Raw genomic sequence first — 20,094 nt, 5'->3', positions numbered from 1 at the left:
ATTCTGTGCTCATGGTAGGGCTGCTCGATTATGGCAAAAATCATAATCAAGATTACTTTGGTCAATATTGTAATCATGATAATTTAACACGAATATGAGTGGGTCCGGAACTTTATATGATTGATTAATTTAAACTGTTTGTTGACTATTGCTACAAATGTACTCGTGCTACTTATGACTGGTTTGTGGTCCTGGGTCATATATAAGAGTGTCAATATTGCAAAGTTCAATTATGAAACAAATTTTACTTGGATGTAAAGCTGCTTCTACAGAAAACAATAGGCTCAATTTAGTTCAATGTTTCATGTTTTAACAATACTGTCAATACTGCAAAACTCATCAGTTACTAAACAACTTCATTTCAGTTATAAACAGCTGTGCAGAAGGCAAGAGTATCATTATCCAGCATAATTCAGTTTAAATTGAGTTCAAATCCAGTAGTGGCAGTGCAGTTTAATCAATTTGACCAATATCAAATATTAATTCTTATATTCTAAAAATAAGTCTTTTAAACCACACAAAAATTTTTAACAATGCTAGGTTGTTGATGGTGATTGTCAAGAGCGTTGCCATGTGGTTATGTAAGGTGTAAGAGAGTAGTACTTACGGCTGATTTGTTGAGGAATTTAAGGATGAGGATTGGCTGTTCTGTGATTGGCTGGCACTGTTGAGGGGGGAGTCTGATGTGCTGTCTGCTACCACAGCACTATAACCTGGAAGATGAGGGAATATTTAAGTAAATTTATGTTTTATAGAATTTCAGTGTCTTCTTATATAATGTTGTTTTGTTTTTTATTTATTCAGGGTTTCTGCAGGTTTTATGAAGATAAATGCAAAACTTTTTAAATGCCTTTTTCTAAAACACAATGTAATGTAACGCAGCCTCCTGCATCAGCAGCACCGCGTTGTGGTACTCCCATAAACCTGCGTCAAAGATCGACACAGAAGAGAAGAAATTGTTGAATAAAGACATTTTTTTGTTTTTGTTGTGCACAAAAACTATTTTCGTAGCTTCATAAAATTATGGTTGAACCACTGATGTCACATTGACTATTTTAACAATGTCCTTGCAACCTCGCAATCTGAATTCTGAAGTTCTGATCTAAAGCAAGATTTGTGAAACCCACTGTAAAGTTCAGTTCTAAAGCAAAAGATTTGCGAAACCCGCTCTGAAATTCCGATCTAAATCAAATGATTCGTGATCCGCTCTGAATAATGATCCGCAAACAATCATTTCAGATCAGGACTCATGAATCATTTGACTTAGAATGTAACTTTGCTTATCGCAAACCATTCGATTTAGATCGGGACTTCGAATTGCGAATTGCAAATCATTTGAGTCAAATCATTCAATTTGCAAAATGACTCACAAACCCGTTCTAATCTAAAGCAAATAATTTGCTCCAAAGTCCGGCTCCTATTGGAGCGCCTCGAAACTGTGACTCAATGGTTTAACTGATTCTGAGTTTCAAAAAGCTCTGCTTTACCCATCATTACATGCTTTTTAAAATCATTACAAGCAATGCTGAAATTCAAAAATTAATGCCTCTTTTAAATTGATCTGGTTTTTGCTAGTGAATCGCTTGAAATAAATGACCAAAGTCATGAGTTTGAATAAATCTGAGCAGTTCCAGCATAAATGACTCAATTGATTTGGTTCATCTGTTCCACTTTTTGCATCTTCAGCCATGTTTACACGACACTGTCAATACTACTACTTGCTTAGCTTGATTTTCTCGGACTTTAACTGAAATAAGCAAAAAAGGTATGAAGTTTTTTGAATTGTGTGAAAAGATATGTGCTTATTGACAAAATTAAACACTTTAATTTTCACAGATGCATTGTCTTTTAATAATTTAAGCACTTTTCAAGTACCTCTTCAGGAATATTGCTATTTTCAAGGGTTTTCCAGACCTTAAATTTCAAAAAGTCAAATTCAAGTACTTTAAGCACTAATAAGCACCTTTTATAAACCCTGCTTGCTGGGCCTTGAACAGGACAGTTGCTTTGCTGTCTATGCAGGGTCAGAAAGCTCTTGGATTTCATCAAAAATATCTTAATTTGTGTTTCAACGATGAAGACGACAGACTTACAGGTTTGGAACGACATGACGGTGAGTAATTAATAACAAAAAACCTTTTTAAAGCCTTAATTTGTGAAAGGCCAAATTAAGACCTGCAGAAACCCTTTTCATAATTTTTTTCGGATTAGACAGTTATTCTGCACTCACTTGTACCGCCGTTTTGTTTCGGCCCACTAGGTGGCCGTGGTAGCACGGCACTTCCCACTGCGTTTCCTGTCCCAGAGGTTCCTCCGTTGCTTCCGATAACTCCCACGTTGCTCCCTGAGGTCAGTACGCCTCCCACAGAGCTGGGAGCCACCAAAGGTAAAGGCTCCACAGCGGACTGTGTAGACCCAAGACCCAAAATACCAGGCCCTGAGCCCAAGAGGCTTGTGGAGCCTAGACTTCCGTTAGTCCCCACTGAGGTTACGATTCCACTGGAGTTTGTACTGCTAATATTCGTTGCAATCGACGCTGACAGCCCGCTGCCCACGCAACCTGCGGCGGCCGCTTGTGCATAAGGTGCCGGAGTGGATCCACTCAAAAACCCAGTCAGGCTGTTCAAGGATGCCGGCATCCCTGAAAGGACCAGACCGGTCATCTGGTTTGCGCCACTAGTCACCGACGTCCCCTTCCCAAGGCCCAGACTGGAGGAAAGGCCCAATCCCAACGGAGGCTGGCTTAGCGAGATGGGCGTCGTAGGGGCTGATGTGCTGGTGTTGGGAGGTGACGTGGAGGTGGATGTTGGGAGAAAGGTACTGCTGTTGGAGGCAGCCAAGATGGCGGCGGAAAGAGAGGAGACCGAATTTTTGGGCTGGTGCTGCTGTTGGGATTGCTGTGTTTGTTGCTGGGTTGCTGAACTATAGCTGCCAGAGTTCTGAAGGGAGCCGCCCAAGCTGCCTAAGAGGCTGCTGCTCCCTGATGCCGAGCTTATGCTGCTGGCGACATTCGCCATGGAGATCAAAGAGTTTGAAGAGGCTCCCGAGGATGAGGATGACAATGAGGAAGAAGAGGATAGAGATGAAGATGGATTTCCGTTCTTGATAGGTGACTGCAACAAAACGATAGGATTCGTGAGCTCAGTGTCAGTTCAAAAGAATGATAATAAGTGATCTGGGGTTTCTTTTCTCACCTGGCTGATTTCACTGTCTATTGAACGACCTCTTTTCTTGTCATCTTCCGAATTCTCATTAGCAGAATTTGAGAGAACAGGACATGAAACAAAAGCAAACCAAAACTAATTACTAAATTGTGTTTTTATGAACTACAGTAAACCAAAAATCATTTAAAAACACCAGACATCATTTTTGATTTTTTTTTTTTTTTTAGTGCAGGACACTATAGTTCATTTATATAAGTGAGGATAGCAAAATGAAGTAACTTTAAAGGCGATTTTCTCAATATTTGGATTTTTTTGCACCCTCAGAGTCCAGATTTTGAAATGATTGTGTCTCAGCCAAATATTGTCATATCCTAACAAACCATACATTAATGGAAAGCTTATCCCATTTAAATTTATGTTCAATAACAAAGACCCTTAAAGGAACACTCCACTTTTTTTGGAAATAGGCTCATTCTCCAACTCCTAATGTATACTAATGTGTACTAATACCGGCGGAAAATGTAAAGCTGCGATTTTCTAGGGCGATAAGGTTAAGAACTACATGTCCATTCCGGCGTAATAGTCAAGGAAGTTTGCTGCCGTAACATGGCCGAAGTAATATCACGCAGCACATGTGCAAATGTTAAACTAGCTGGGAACTAATTTCAGGTGCTGCGTGATATTACTCCGTCTGCTGTGTCCATATTACGGCAGCAAACTTCCTTGACTATTACGCTGGAATGGGAGTGTAGTTCCTAATCTTATCAGCCTAGAAAATCGCAGCTTTACATTTTCCGCCAGTATTAGTACACGATATAACTACAGAAGAGTCATGTGTTAAATAGGAAAAATATCAAAATTCGTTGGTCATTGATCTAAGCTAAGCTATGCAAAAAGTGATAACGCCAGAACAGGAAAACGGCTGAATGGATTTCAAAACGGTAAAACTCAACTTATTAACTCGGGGGGAGTTGGAGAATGAGCCTATTTCCAAAAAAAGTGGAGTGTTCCTTTAAGGGTCTTTGTTATTGAACATAAATTTAAATTGGATAAGCTTTCCATTAATGTATGGTTTGTTAGGATATGACAATATCTGGCTGAGACACAATGCAAAAAAAATCCAAATATTGAGAAAATCGCCTTTAAAGTTGCCAAAATTAAGTTCTTAGCAATGCATATTACTAATCAAAAATTAAGCTGTGATAACATTTACGGTATGACATTTACAAAATATCTAAAATGGAAACTGGTCTTTACTTAATATCTTAATCATTTTTGGCATAAAAGAAAAATTTATCATTTTTGACCCATACAATGTATTTTTGTCTACTGCTACAAATATACCCATGCTACTTAAGACTTTTGTGGTCCAGGGTCACATTTGCAGAATTGATTTCTCCATGCGCATGAAAAAAGTCATGTGACTTTGCGCTATGGGATGGCATAACCTGACTATCCAGCTGACCGATCTTGATGCATAGCATCTGAAATGTCGTTATGGTCATTCTTAAACGCCTGAGCAAAATCTGTCGTCAAAGTAATTCTGTATTATTGCCTCCCAGAACTGTTTCCAAACAGCAGGCGTCCATCTCTGAAAGCAATGGTCGCATCTTTTGTTTCATTTGATCGCTCCGAGGCCCAAGTCATTTTTTTACATATAAAAATTATATTCAGTGGTTTCTCTCACTTTTCTTAGAGATATTTAGTGCCAGTTTATCGGGAAGTGACAATATTGTTCTCTTTGACTCGTTGCATTGAATTGGTGTTAATTCACAAATGTTTTACCCGACATTCCAAGTTAAATTCGCAACTTTGGATGTAAACCCAACTACTGAGGAGGAGATGCTCACCGTAGTGCAAGTAGCTGGAGAGGGAGGTATGGGAGATGACGACGTTGTGGAGGTCGGTGTGGAACTGGAGTGCTGGAAGATCTCGTCCTCTCCGTGACCTGGAGATGTGGCAACTAGTGGCAGGGCTACAAGAAGGAAACGGGGGGAAAAAAAGTGTTATGACTGAGAACAAAACACAATAGAATTGTTATATATGCACCAAACACCTACGCAAGTCCTCTAAATCAATGTCATCGTAGAGAAACTCATTCTCCTCAAAGTCAGGATCCTGAGAAGAGTCAAGGTAGTACTCGACGTCATCTTTAATCTTGCGGATGGCATCCACCTGTATAGAGTCATTGTCCAGCATTCTAAGGATGGTTTCCAGCATGCGGATGTGATACCGGTGCCTCTCGATCATTCGTTTAAGCTCCTCAATCCGATCCTGCTTCTTAGGGAAAAGCACGAGAAAAAACATCATACTATTGATTTACCAACGTGAATGAGCAGTCATTTTAACAAAACTAGAGAAACTGCTGACAATGTCTTACCAATGTTCAATACCATTATTAGTGAACATGGTAACAACATGTTAAACCAAGTGTTTTTTGTTTTTTTTTATTGGATATGCACCATAGTAATCCCGTAATATTCTGTGGTAAACACTAAAATTTGACCCTGGGTCAAAATTATAGATTTTTCTTTTATGCTTAAAATAATTAGGATATTAAGTAAAGATCATATTCCATTTAGATATTTTGTAAATTAAATTTTTGATTAGTAATACGCATTACTAACTTCATTTAGACAACTTTAAAGGTAATTTCTCAATATTTAGATTTTTTGCAACCTCAGATTCCTGATTTTCAAATAGTTGTATTTTAATATTGTCCTATCCTAACAAACCATACAGCATTGGAAAGCTTGTTTATTCATTTGGCCCTTATGACTGGTTTTGTAAAATATGACCAAATATGCCTTGTTTAACTGGACAAATGGACTTACTCATGAAACACCAAATGCTGGGTTTGAACAAACCTCTTAGTTTCCAACCCAGATCTTTAACGATTAGACCAGCCTATCCCACAGCAAACAGTTGCATTGTAAATGATCAAAAGGATAAGAATAAAGAATGGTGAAGCAAATGTTTCTGACCTCTTTGTCTCCTTTCTTTTTCCTGGTCTGGACAGACAGTGATTCAACCTCGCTCTCAAACTGGTCCACTTGCATGTTTAACGTGTCTATCATGTTCTGGGGAACCAAGATACAAAGCAGAAGTAGATAACATAAGTAAATGATGCGAACAGAGCAACAGTTAAGATGAGCATGTCTTTGGCCAAGTACATGCCAAAAAGCTTTTAGTAACATCATGCTGAATCAGGCGCTGCAGCTGCTTTTCAAAGCATGAACTAAAGAATGATGAAAAACTACTTGGTGTGGCCACATTTACCACTTGCTGAGAAATGTTCATGGACAAAATACTGTAATTTCAATAGAAATCCATCTGCAATTTAGCTTCGGGTTTAACGGGTTCAAGTTCAAACCAATTTCACCAAAATTGTATGATATCAGTCTTCATGTAAAAGCTGTTTCAAATGCATCCACTTCACTGGCAACAAAGAATGTGATCATGGTATTTGCCTTTGCTTAGATTCCCTGGACCACTATAAGAAGTGGGAGTTCAGCTGCTCTTTTTTCAATCCTCCCCTGACAGCAGCCGCCTACTATCAGCTACATTAAAAACAAGGCATCTGGCTCCTAAAATGAGCCTAATGTTTTATCATATTGTATCAAGACATAGCTCCTTCCTAGAATGACAAGTCAAGTCCACATGAAATCAAAACACATCCTTGTTACTTTCTTAATGCACATTTCTTGTATTATTGTGAATGATTTATCTGTAGGAGTGGGCGATATGAAATCACGATTTTATCAGTAATTTTATTTCATGATAACAATATATTACAAACCAAAAATGATTTAGGCACCTGATATATTTAGATATTTTTTTACTAGTGGGTGCAGGACACTATAGTTAATTTATGCATGTAAGGGTAGCAACATAAAGTAAACTGTGACATATTATACCCAAACAGTCTTCATACAGTGGACTACCAGTACAATTGATACAAATTTGGGACCAAAAATTTGATTTGACACTTTGACTTGACCATGTTACATACCTTTCTATCAAAGTAGGTTTAACTGTAATTCATTTTTTGATTATCAAGATGAATTTGTTCTGACACAGTTTAACAAAGATGAAAAAGGGTTTAGGCATAAAAACAACTAAGTGTAATACTGCTTTAAATTGTTTGTGTTTTTCCCAAAAAAATATCAAAGTTTTCGGTTTAATTTAATTGCATTTTTGTTTTTCTGAGCAAAAAATTAATATCATACATTTTCCCTAATTTACAGAAGACACCCACTAAAATGTCATTCAGTGTAACAGTCTTATCAGGCATATTTACAACAAAAATAAATTTATGACATATTAGGAGACAAATTTCTTTCACCCCAAACACTAATTAGTTGTAATTCTACATTTTAAAAATTTTCCACTTTTTGCCTTTTTACTCATTTAAAACACAGTAATGCTCCCTTATTCTTATATATTTTAATATGTACAAGCTAGAATAAGCATGTTGCTTGAATTTTTACATGAATATTGTTCCACTGAATAACAATATAACATTATTTCAACCAAATTTTGACACTTAAAAGTAGACACTTTACTTACATTTAATGTGCTTTCTATGGACATAAAATCACTAGGGATGCACCGATCCACATTTTTTCACTTCCGATCCGATTCCGATACCTGAATTTGGATATCTGCCGATACCGATACTATTCCGATACCAGAGCTCTATTTGCTTTTATATCACTATGACTATTATCATTATTGTTGATTTTATGAGGCTGTAACAAACTTCTCTACAAGCAAGTCTAAGTATCTCCCAAAAAGCAACTTGAGGTAAGTATGAGGTTAGAAAATGGCAGAAATCACATCCTGAAAACAAATATGCAACTTTAAGGGTTTAAATTGATATTTATTTAAATTTCAAGACAGGGTTACTAGATACTAGTGCAATATACACTCTTGTTGCATAAAACAAAAAGGTTTTCAAATATTTGAAATAAAAAATAAATATTCACACTATAAATAGAACAATGTGCATCTGATCAACATAAATTCAGTAAATTCTTGCTTGTGTAGCAGCAACAAAATAAGGTTTTCAAATGTTAAACATTTTGAATAAAAGTGCAATAAGTGCACTTTTCGGATCAGCAAAAAACAAACAAAACAAAAAAAAAAGTTTGTTGTTTATTAATTACTGAATGCTTACTTTAAGTAGGCTACTTCTAATCCACAGCAAAAACTAGCTGAACTAATATAATAAGTAACAAAACAAGAACACTAACACAAATGACAAGTGTAGATGAATACAACATAAAGTTACTAATAAAATCAATACTAGTATTCAGGTGCAGAAATTTAATAATTCATTGATAAATAACTAGTGCTTCTCACTGCAGGTATTTATAGGATGCTGTCTCTTTAAGGCCTAATGCACGTAATACTGGCACGCATCTCCTTCTCAGCTGTTTCGGTTCACTGAAGACATAACCGACGGTGTTACCAGAATAAAACAACGGGTATTTAAACATAACTTTGTATGAATGTTTCTGTTCAAGAGACGTTAAAGAGTAATCAGTCTGTGAATCGCGCAGTTTGAATCACGTCTCTCTCTCTCTCTCTCTCTCTCTCTCTCTCTCTCTCTCTCTCTCTCTCTCTCTCTCTCTGTGCGCGTGCTCGCTTCAGGTGTGTGCGGCAACGTTAAAAACAGAAAATAACACGCACGAAGTCTACAAATTATAAACTTTTACTCTATGATGGGTAATATTTAACAGTTAATCTACTAAATAAATCCACGAGGTGCCACCTCTCGGAACAACGGCTTTGCAAACATTGCACGTTGCTGTCTTTGCGGCGTTTCCGACCGTAAAGTATTTCCACACAGCGGACATGTATGACGCTCAATGCTAAACTGCTACCTGCAAACTGAAGATTTTCTGAAAGGACTGGAGGCATGTCATCTCTCTCAGTGTCTCATTGGAGCACAGACACGTCACCTAGCCCGGGATCACTTGTGAAGTCATTTCAGCAGACAGCACTGTACGTAGACATAACTCTGGATCGGAAATTTCTCTAGGTTGGATCGGAAATTTCCGATCCATTAATTAAGCTGGTATCGGAACCCGATACCGATACTGGATCGGATCGGCCCCATCCCTAAAAATCACTTTTGTAAATTTCTTTTGACGTGGACATTTTAAATGTCTTTGACCCACATACATTGTAAGTCATCAAATGTATAAAAAACTGCATATCTTTCACTGAGTAAACTAAATATACACGTCTTCTTATAAAAGTTACAAAACTGAGATATTCAAGAACAGTGAGAGATTTTCTCTTTTGTTGTCTGATTAACATGAAAGACAGCAGTAATATTTGACTGCTGTCACTTTAAGAGCTGCCCGGATACAATATACTGTTTAATTAGCTGTAACTCTACATTTTTTAAATTTGCTAGGTTTTGCCCACTTGTCAGTAAGAATTTTTTACTCATTTAAAACACATTAAAATTTAATGCGTTCCCTTATTATTTTATATATTTTAATATGTTCAGGTCAGAACAAGCACGTTATTTGAATTTTTACATAAATATTGTTACACTGAATGACAATGTAACATTATTTCAACCAAATTGACATTTTATTCTCCAAAAACGTATTTGAAACCTTAAAAGTAGACACTTTACTTACATTTAATGTGCCGTCTATGGACATAAAATCACTTTTGTACATTTTTATTTTGACATGAACATTTTTGACCCACATATTTAGTAGAAAGTATAAGTATAAAGACTGTATAAAGTCACCAAATGTATAAAAACACTGCATATTCCAAAATTTAATTATTCAAGAGCAGTGAGAGATTTTCTCTCTTTTGTTAACATGAAAGACAGAAGTAATATTCGACTGCTGTCACTTTAAGAGCTGCCCAGATACAATATACTGTTACATGTGTTTTCTTTCTCAGCTGTTTGCTGTCATTTAAGACCTAAAGGTACTTGCAAAGATGGGCATTTTGATAATTTGGTGTGGGTATTTAACCGTTTAAGGCCTGCAAAATGGCAAAAATAACTCTATAACATTGTCTTCATAGAGACAGTCTTTCAGACAGCGTGTGCATATAGCGAAATAAGTTCTCTTTCGCTGCTGATTGCATTTCAAACAGCTTAAAATTACTTGTTTTTAAACCGCAATTCTTAAAAACGCTAGTAAATATTAAATTTTTGTGACCATGATGTACAACAACATCCTGTGACCATGAAACCACAATAGAAACGACAGTTGAAAATCTCTACCGGTTGACAGATTTCTAGCGGTTAATCGCGTCTACTTGTATATCACCCACCCCATTTATCTGTGTGTTTTAGTCCAAAGTAAAAAATGGATAAAATCAAGGCTAATCCTACTTTTTCCACATTACGAAAGTCAAATGGATGCTTCACACTGCCAATCTTACCGTTAGCCACTGGCCGACCTCTTCTTTCTCTTTCTGTGCAGGATCGACTTTCTGAGCGAGGCCGAGTCCTTCTTTAGAGTACGCTTTTGTTTTGGTCTCCCGTTCCACAATCTTAAACCGCTCCATTTGCTGTTGATCATAAATCACAGTCGTAAGTATAAAATTCGGATTAATTTAGATTTATTTCTGGATTAGATTATTTTAACCTTACAGCAACCTATGCATATACCTCCAAAAATTTGAAAAGTTCACATCTCAAAGATCTAACCTTACTGAAAACACTACTAATGTACTTCATGTTCAAAGCATTATTTATTAGTATCAAGCATTTTTGTTCAATTAAAACAGACATCTACTCACCGTCTCAATGAGTTTGCGATTCTCTACTAGCTGTCTTTTGTCTTTGATCTCATTGGAGGCGACCCATGTCTTAATCTGGTCACGGAGACGCTGCAGAACCAATGCAGACAGAAACAGAAAGAGCATGTAGAAACAACAAATGAAAGAAAATTGAGCTGGATGCCTGAAATCAAGCATGCCCAACTCATCCTGTGCCGCCAAGCACAGTGGACACGCGCATACATGACCCTTAGCGTGGGTAGCGCTTGTCCTTTGAGTTACTAATAAAGACAAGCACACCTTGTGAAAAGGCCAATTTATTAAAAAGAAAAGTGCATTCAGTTTGTCATCAAGGGAAAATTCTCACCTGTAATTTTTTAATCTCTTTCTTGAGGTCAGATTCATATTTCTCTTTTTGGTTGGCGTTGGCAGCATTATGGAGCTGAAATTAATTTAAAAAACAAACAAACAAGAAAAACATAGTTCATGGGCAACATATATGGCACATACAAAATATAAACTACCGATCAAGTCTGAAGTGAGTAAGATTTAAAAAAAAAAAAAGGATACTTTTATTCTGCACAGACGCATTGCAGCACAACGGTCTTCAACACAGATAAGAAATGTTTCTTAAGCACCAAATCAGCATATCATCAAGACTGGAGTAATGGCTGCTGAAAATTCTGCTTTACCATCACAGGAATGAGTTACATTTTAAGTTTATTAAAACTAAAATAACTAACAGTTATTTTAAATTGTAATAATATTTCACAATATTACAGGTTTTTAATGCACAGTTTATTGAGCAAAAATCTGTTCTGCTCATGCTCCATGAAGAAGGTCCATTGTGCATATATTGCATTTTTCTGTGTCTACTCAACCGTGAATTTTACCCACAAGTACACTACTGTATATGGTGAAAAGACATTAAGTCTTATACTACCACTCAAAGGTTTTTGGACAGTAAGATTTTTTTTTTTTTTTTTTTTTTATGTAGTCTCTTTTACTCACCAAGCCTGCATTTGTTTGATCCAAAATACAGCAAAAAAACTGTTAAATATTTTTACTATTGAAAATAACTGCTTTCTATTTGAATACATTTAAAAATGTAATTTATTTCTGTAATCAAAGCTACATTTTCAGCATCATTATTACAGAGTTCAGTGTCTAATATGCTAATTTGCTTATATATATATATATATTATCAATACTTAAAACAGTTCAGTACATTTTTTCAGGATTCTTTGATGAATAAAAGATCAGCATTTATCTAAAATAAAAAGCTTTTGTAACATTATACACTATATAATTCAAAAGCTACAGCATTAGAATTTAGAAATGAACTTTTATTTAGCAAAGATGCTTTAAATTGATCAAAAATGATAAAAGACATTTATAATGTTACAAAAGATTTCTCTTTCAGATAAATGCTGTTCTTCTGAACTTACTATTCATCAAAGAAACCTGAAATTCTATTCTATTCTGTTTTCAACATAATTTTTTAGCAGCAAATCAGAATATTAGAATGGTTTCTGAAGGATTATATGACAATGAAGACTAGAGTAATGTTAAAAATTCAGCTTTGAAATCACAGGAATAATTTACATTTTAAAATATATTCAAATAGAAAAAAGTTATTTTAAATAGAAATTTAAAATAAAACTACTGCCCAAAACCTTTTGACTGGTAGTGTTTGTTTTTCAAAATCACACCAGAGGTCTACTGTGAACTACTGCCCACATTTACCACAATGTAAAATAAGATAAATGCAATCACATCCCTGAACAGCAGATCAAAAATCTAAGATTAAAAAAAGTTCTTCTATTGTCTTCATTTACTACATTTGCTCATCATGGAAGAGGGACTCACACTTTTGTGTTGTTTTGCGGTTTAATGTGCTGAGCAGGGTTGTTGTTGTGGGTGTACATTAGTTTGCAAATCTGCTTTGTTGTGTGATTTAGCTTTTTGCATTGCCACACTCTGCAAAAGTTTAAAGGTGGCCACAAGGAGCGTTTTTTAACGCAAACATAGCATTATTACTGTATATTTACTATTTGACAAAGTTTCACATTGCTGTTCAAAAGATCGAACACAAAAGGCACAAAGGCTGCATTTATTTGCTCAAAAACAGAGTAAAACAGACATACTGCAAAACATTATTAATTTTAAAATAACTTTTAAAAATGAATCCATTCTTGTATTGGCAAAGCTGAATTTTCAGCATCATTACTCTTACTGTAAGTCACATAATCCTTCAGAAATCATTATAATATGCTAATTTGGCTCTCAAGAAAGATTTTCTTATTATCAATGTTGAAATCAGCTGCTTAATGTTTTGTGATAAGCTTCTTACTCTCATTTTTCAGCATTTTCTTTTAATTACAGTTAACATGACAAAGTGCTGAGTTAGTAATTTCCTACCTTTTTCCAAATGTCCTCAAACTGTTCTACTCCTTCTGCAACTTTTTTCAAACATCTGTCTATTTCACCTTAGGAGAGAGAAGCAAACCTTAGGTACATCATGGTAAAATGAGGTGAGACCAGGCCATATTCTCAGAAAAAGACATGCACACGTGCTTCGATACAGCAGATAATGATAAATAATTTAAGCCACTCATGTAGCATTCTCCTCAAACTAAGCTGCATTGAGATATCATCCAAGAAGACCATTAAACAGATATGACCTAGAAAAAAAATGCTCTTGTTATCATACCTTGAAGTTTTCTTTTATCAGCCATGACTTCTTGACTATGATGTTTTCTTCATGCCTTCTTCTACTGGAAAAGAAGAGAAAATGAGCACCATTGTAGTGCCTAATATTAAATACACTCTCGCAGAGTCTCTAACAAATGACTGGATTTGTAAGAAACAAGACTTTCATTATAATGTGCTTTAATGCGATATGTCCAAAAAAGAACATGCCTCTCAGGCCAACGGCCTTTAATAATTACATGTTTTTTTCCCTTGACCTATTAGCGTAATTATTATAATGGCACAGTGACATCATTAGAAACACACAAAACGGCTTTTGTGATTGCTGTAGGGATGGCGGGACAGGATTGTTGTGAATGATTGGGACTAGCTATAAAACTGGACCCAATGGTGTACTACACCTGTCAGTAAGTTTCAACCAAAATTAATTTTTATTGGCCATTTAGAGGCAATGTTTTCTTAAAGGATTACTTATCCCTGTGTCATCCAAGATGTTCATGTCTTTTTTTCTTTAGTCGAAAATAAATGAAGGTTTTTGAGGAAAACATTTCAGCATTTTTCTCCATTTAGTGGACTTTAATAGGGATCAACGGGTTCAATGCAGCTTCATAGGGCTCTACACAATCCAAGCCAAGAAATAAGGGTCTTATCTAGCAAAACGATCTGCCATTTTGTAAAACAAAATTAAATATGTAAACTTTTTAACCAGAAATGCTCGTTTTGCACTAGCTTGCCTTTACGTAATATGTAGGCAGAAGTATCGATCCAATGTTTACAAAGCGAACGTGCAAAGAAAGTCAAACACCCTTTACAAAAAAAAGGCAAAACACCGATGTCAGTCAATTTTGACGTTGAAGGAGAAAATGAGAATTTTTTTTACCTCATACCCTACCTTTTTGAACCAAAGTACACAGAAGAAGAACTAACCGCACATGATTTTCCCAATATCATTACGTAATGTGTAGGGATGTAACGGTATCAAAACTTCACGGTACGGTAATACCTCGGTATGAATGGCACGGTACGGTATTTATTGAATCATTTACAGGAAAAACAAAACTAATGAAGAGACTCGAAAAAAGTGCCAGAAGTGTTTATTAAACAGTTTACATGAACACTGAACATATCAATGGCATAAAAATTAGCCATCTATCTGTAAACTTTGAAACAGGAACTTCAATTTTTCAGTTTTAATAACAAAAAAATATTAAACCATGTAACCACGTTACTTTTTTTCGCAGTACTTTAGCCTACTTTGTGTAATCACGAAAACATTCATTTCAGTGGAAAAATAAGTCCAAAACTCTCTATTTTAACATTTTGAACAATAGGGCTCTACAATCTTTTGCTTTTTTTTTTTTTTTTTTTTTTAGAAATTCTTATGTGTTTTAATTTTTCTGATAATCAAATGAAAGCATAAACATTTATTTATTTTTAATTAAATGAAAAATAAACCCTTTTAATTTTTGGCAAACAAACAGAGTTTTACTGTTAAAACCCATCCATGGAAGAAAAATTATATTCAGTTTAAAACGTTTAAATAATAATTGTAGTATTTTTTTCTACAATTAAGTGGTTAATCTTCTTGTAATATTTATTTTTTATTATATATATTGTTTTATGTAAATTATTTAAATAGGAATATATAAACACCTACATTATACTGTACAAAAGAAATACAAGACTTATATTGTTCTGTTTCATGTTAAACCGTACTTTTATTTTGACAGGTTGCCGTGAAGTTTCTGTGTACAGTGTGATATGATGCTAGTTTTCTTAAATGAAACGGTAAAAGTGACACTAACAGAAGCTTTGGAGATTAAGTTTATCTGTTCATGTGAGATGCAAATGCCAAAAATTAGCGGGAGCATCACGCGTGCTTCAGTATGAGTGTAGTAAAGAAAAAAAAACGCGTCTCCACCATCCATACAGACAGAGGCAAACGGAACATGCGGGATTCATATTAAAACGGTCTTTTTGCATTTCAGTTTTCACAGACACTAGTCCATATCGCGATTTGAATTAAGTGACAGACCAACTTTTGATTTATTAATCCAAAAATCAACAAATTCCGTGGCATTCCGCGCTATAGTAAATTCCGTTTTTATGAATGGAGTCCTGCGTGTTTTCACGGGGGAGACATTGTAAACGCGCCATCATGTAGAGACAGAAATGACATGCCTTCGTGTAAATAAGATAAATAGCATAATGCAATTAAGTTTGTTTAATAAAAGAACAATGTATAGACCTGTTCTATATGAAAGATAACCTTAAATGACTTCTATTGTGATCTGGCGCTATATCGAAAATAAAATGAACTTGACGTTCAAGGGTGGCGGGCAACAGACCGCAAAGGATGATGGCCACGCCTGGGCTGATGGGAATTGTAGTTCCCGCTACCTCCCGTTCGCTCCATTCGCCTGAGCAAACTTTTCTCAGAAGACCTATTGTTTTATCGAGTCATGCGACCACGGTAGTATCGAAAAAATTTGTTATTGCGGTACGACGGTATTTACAATACCGTTACATCCCTAGTAATGTGTGAAGCCGATGAGCATCTGTGGTTAGAAAGTATTCTTTTTTCTTTTTTTTGGGAAAATGACTGATCGTTTGGCTAGATAAGACCCTTATTCCTTGGCTGGGATTGTGTAGAGTCCTTTGAAGCTGCATTGAAACTGCAGTTTGCAGTTTTCAATCCATTGGGCACCATTGAAGTCCACTATATGGAGAAAAATCCTGGATTGTTTATCTCAAAAAACTTAATTTCTTTGACTGAAGAAAGAAAGACATGATCATCCTTTAAATAGATTAGATCATTATAATGTAAAAAACCTTGAGAGAAACAAAAACGCCATGGCATTGGTTGAGACAAAACACTGACATCAAAGCCACAGTTATTACACTCTCTTTCGAAATCAACCTACATACTTACAGTTACAAAGTTGTTTCCACACATTAAACTGGAATAAGAAAGTATTTTAGCACTGAGTAAATCACACTCTCCACCTTTTCACCTACATCATCTAAAAAGCATTCTATGCAAATGTGCTACACATGTTACTCATTTTATTACAAATAACTCCAACACAAAGGGCAATTTGCCAGTTCTGGCTATCTACATGGCACCAGTCCTTTATATACAGGAGAGTTGGTTATAATTTTATAAAAATGTCTTCCTCCAAAATAAACCATATCTAAAGCTTAAAGGTTAGATCATTAAACTGCATATATATCAAGTATATAAATATAGTAAGAAATCAGTTTTACCAGCAGCATCAGATAGCAATCATGTGCAAACAAGGATGTTTAGTCAAATGTATACTTGCACGCTTATAGTACATGTTGAGATGCACGCAAGCACGGCAGTGTGAAACATAAAGATGTGCTATCACAGTCTAAATTTAGAAAACGTATTAATCTATCCTTTGCACATCCCACATAGTAGAGACTTGCATTGATGCAGACATGTTATCCATGTTAGATTATATTCAGAAATCTCAAGAGTGTTGCTCAACACTAGCAGTGTACAAGACTTTCTGTTAAGAAAGATGTCTAAGATGTAGATGAGTTTGTTTCTTCATCTTTAGATTGAGAGAAATTTAGCATTACATTACTAGCTCACCAATGGAAGCCGTCAGGCAGTCCAAAGAGCTGTTAAAAACATCACAATAATCCACGTGACTTTAGTACATCAGTTAAATTTCTTCTGAAGTGAAAGGCTGCATGCGTGTAAGAAACAAAACCATCATCAAGGAGTTAACTTTAAACCTGTTCCAGTGGGGAAAAGTCCATCCTCTATTGTTCTTTCACATCAAAATCCACCAACGTATTTGTTCAGAACTGTTTTTGCTTATAAACAGCGCTTAATCTGTGCATTCCCCCCCCAATAGAAACCAATATTATTGATAGAGGACTCTTTTCGGAAAGAAGCAACAATTTAAAGTTAAATCACCTTACAGGATTAGCTCACTTTAAGAACAAAAATGTACAGATAATGTACTCACCCCCTTGTCATCCAAGATGTTCATGTCTTTTTTTCCTCAGTCGTAAAGAAATTATGTTTTTTAAGGAAAACATTTCAGGATTTCTCTCTATATAATGGATATGTATGGTGCCCTCAAGTTTGAACTTCCAAAATGCAGTTTAAACGCAGCTTCAAAGGGTTCTAAATGATCCCAGACGAAGAAGAAGTGTCTTATCTAGTGAAACGATTGGTTATTTTCTAAACAAAATTACCATTTCTATAGTTTTTAACCTCAAATGCTCATTTTGTCTCGTCTCTGTGATAATATCTAGTCTCATCTCTAGTGATAATCTGTGATAATATAGTCTGTGTATTCTGCGTCAATACAGTTATGGTATGTGGAAAACCCTTCTTCCTCAGTTGGGATCGTTCAAACTTGGGGGCACCATACATATCCATTATATGGAGAGAAATCCTGAAATCTTTTCCTCAAAAAACAATTTCTTTACGACTGAAGAAAGAAATACATGAACATCTTGGATGACAATGGGTCTATAAATTAATCCTATAATGATTAAACTGTTTGTTACAGACACACACATTTTCGCTGGCTTATAGTGATGCTTTTATCAGCTGTTTGTTTACCAGCTCTCATTCTGATGGCACCCATTCACTGCTGAGGATCCATTGGTGAGCAAGTGATGTAATGTTGAAATTCTATAATTTTGTTCTGATGATGCAAAACTGGCCTGAGGGTGAGAACATTTTCAGGAAATTTCCATTTTTGGTGAACTAGTCTTTTAAACAGAAGATCATTTATGATGTAGAGATTATAAGAGGAGTTTTATATAAAGGTTATCACCTATGTTTCTTTAATAAATAAACAAGCTCTTGATATAAAGGCACATGACAGCAAGAAGCATACTTTGAAGCATACATTTATACAAGATTAAATAGCCCCTTTAGGCTCTTTTAACGGACTATCACATAAATTTCTCTGGTACTGCACTGTCAGAGCTAAGACTAGTGACAAAATACCAACTGCCTTTTGACTTAACATGCTCCTGGTCAGTGAAAACGTGCATTGAAAGGTATAAATTAGACAACAGTGTCAAATTAAATGATGAAACAGCAGATACCAACTACCTATTTTAGACAGATTTGTAACGACACCGTCCAAACACGACTGAACATGATGCATCAGCCTCATTTGCCACAATGAAGCAAGACTTGATTTCATGCATCCATGCACTTCTATAATGACTAGTTAGTACATGTGTGACTGAAGCAGAAGGCTAATAGTGCATCAATTCACCACAGTCCTGATCATCACATAAAATATAAACAATTTGGATGACAGCTGCATGTCAGGCAACATTCTCTGACACAGTAGCGCGCATCCACTGAGTTCTCGCAACAATGTAGCTGGTAGTTCGAGAGCTGAACCTCCATCAGATACATGAGAACAGTTTAAAGTAAACCTAAAAAGAAAATGCCACAGACCTGGTGATAACATCTCATTTAAGGCAAGCTGGGTTTCACTAAATAGTACTTCAGGAACATGAAACCAGAGAGTGCCACTGTGTTTCCATGCATGTGGCTTATTTTATATTCTCTCAACCAACTTCATTTGCATGCACTCTACTTTTTCTACGCGCTGAGACGCTGATGCGAAAATAAAAACACTTCGGAGGAGTTAGAAAAAGCTCTGTTCTAGCAAGCAGCTCGTGAGCCTGTGTTGAACGCGACCGGCTCGAGGTTTTTTGGCTGTGATACAAATTGGAAAGGAAAAGCAAAAAAAGCAGCACGTAATTGGAGTGACGCTCCCACGCTGAGAGGATGTTTTACCTGATTTTCCTGAGTTCCACTTGCCCTCTTAATAGCCCCTTCAGTTCCGCCACAATTCCCCAACTTTTCACGCTATATTTTTATTTCCTATTTTTTCTATTCGCCAAACAATCACTTCTCGCATCAAAGATGGCCGCCAGGAACACCTCCTCCGCTGGTGCGCTGGAGGCTTGTGGCCCCGCCCACTGAAAGGCCATTTGGCACCAGCCATCAGTTCTTTTTTCTCATTGGGTACGAGGAGCTGTCGATCAACTCGCGCTGCTTGACAGCTTCCGTGCATAGCGAGTGATGGTTGGTGTATATGGAGAGGTTAAAGGTGGACCGGGATGTCTTGAAATATACCGACTTACTCTATGGCCTAGTAATTACTAGTTTGTACGAATGTATTAATTTTCTAGAAAAGACAAAGAAAGCGTAGTTTCAAAGCACTGTCTCACAGTGTCAACCAGATTGCATGGAAACGGATGGGATTTGGGAATATGAAGGCTCAAGAGACTGGAAAACTTGTAAAAATATTTAGTCAAAAAGATAATTCCGAATATATTTAACTTTAACCTTGAATAAAGTCCAGCTAATTAGTTGATCAGATATTGAGTAGTAATGACGTTCTCATAACAATAATTAGTAACACACCAGGTTCAT

At 36.0% G+C, this 20,094-nt stretch overlaps 1 protein-coding gene across 4 annotated transcripts in view; it reads right to left on the bottom strand.

The window, feature by feature from the left end:
- Positions 1-19,581, bottom strand: part of cnot3b (CCR4-NOT transcription complex, subunit 3b) — a 30,246-nt gene extending 10,665 nt beyond the window's left edge. The window contains exons 1-12 of one of the 4 annotated variants that reach the window (XM_073821648.1): positions 19,453-19,581; positions 13,642-13,705; positions 13,350-13,417; positions 11,296-11,370; positions 10,950-11,039; positions 10,590-10,718; positions 6,149-6,244; positions 5,225-5,444; positions 5,015-5,139; positions 3,195-3,248; positions 2,231-3,113; positions 608-713 (exon numbers count right to left, since the gene is read on the bottom strand). In XM_073821648.1, the coding sequence (XP_073677749.1) occupies positions 608-713; positions 2,231-3,113; positions 3,195-3,248; positions 5,015-5,139; positions 5,225-5,444; positions 6,149-6,244; positions 10,590-10,718; positions 10,950-11,039; positions 11,296-11,370; positions 13,350-13,417; positions 13,642-13,666 (1,871 nt within the window). In that variant the 5' untranslated portion in view covers positions 13,667-13,705; positions 19,453-19,581. The remainder of the gene's footprint in view (positions 1-607; positions 714-2,230; positions 3,114-3,194; positions 3,249-5,014; positions 5,140-5,224; positions 5,445-6,148; positions 6,245-10,589; positions 10,719-10,949; positions 11,040-11,295; positions 11,371-13,349; positions 13,418-13,641; positions 13,706-19,452) is intronic. The other 3 variants (XM_073821650.1, XM_073821651.1, XM_073821649.1) reach the window with 3 other exon arrangements.
- Between the last annotated feature and the right edge of the window lie 513 nt (positions 19,582-20,094).

Source organism: Garra rufa, chromosome 17, assembly GCF_049309525.1.
Source record: "Garra rufa chromosome 17, GarRuf1.0, whole genome shotgun sequence".
Taxonomy (NCBI): Eukaryota; Metazoa; Chordata; class Actinopteri; order Cypriniformes; family Cyprinidae; genus Garra; species Garra rufa.
Note: the sequence above shows the minus strand (reverse complement) of the source record. Positions and strands in the feature narration are given on the sequence as shown.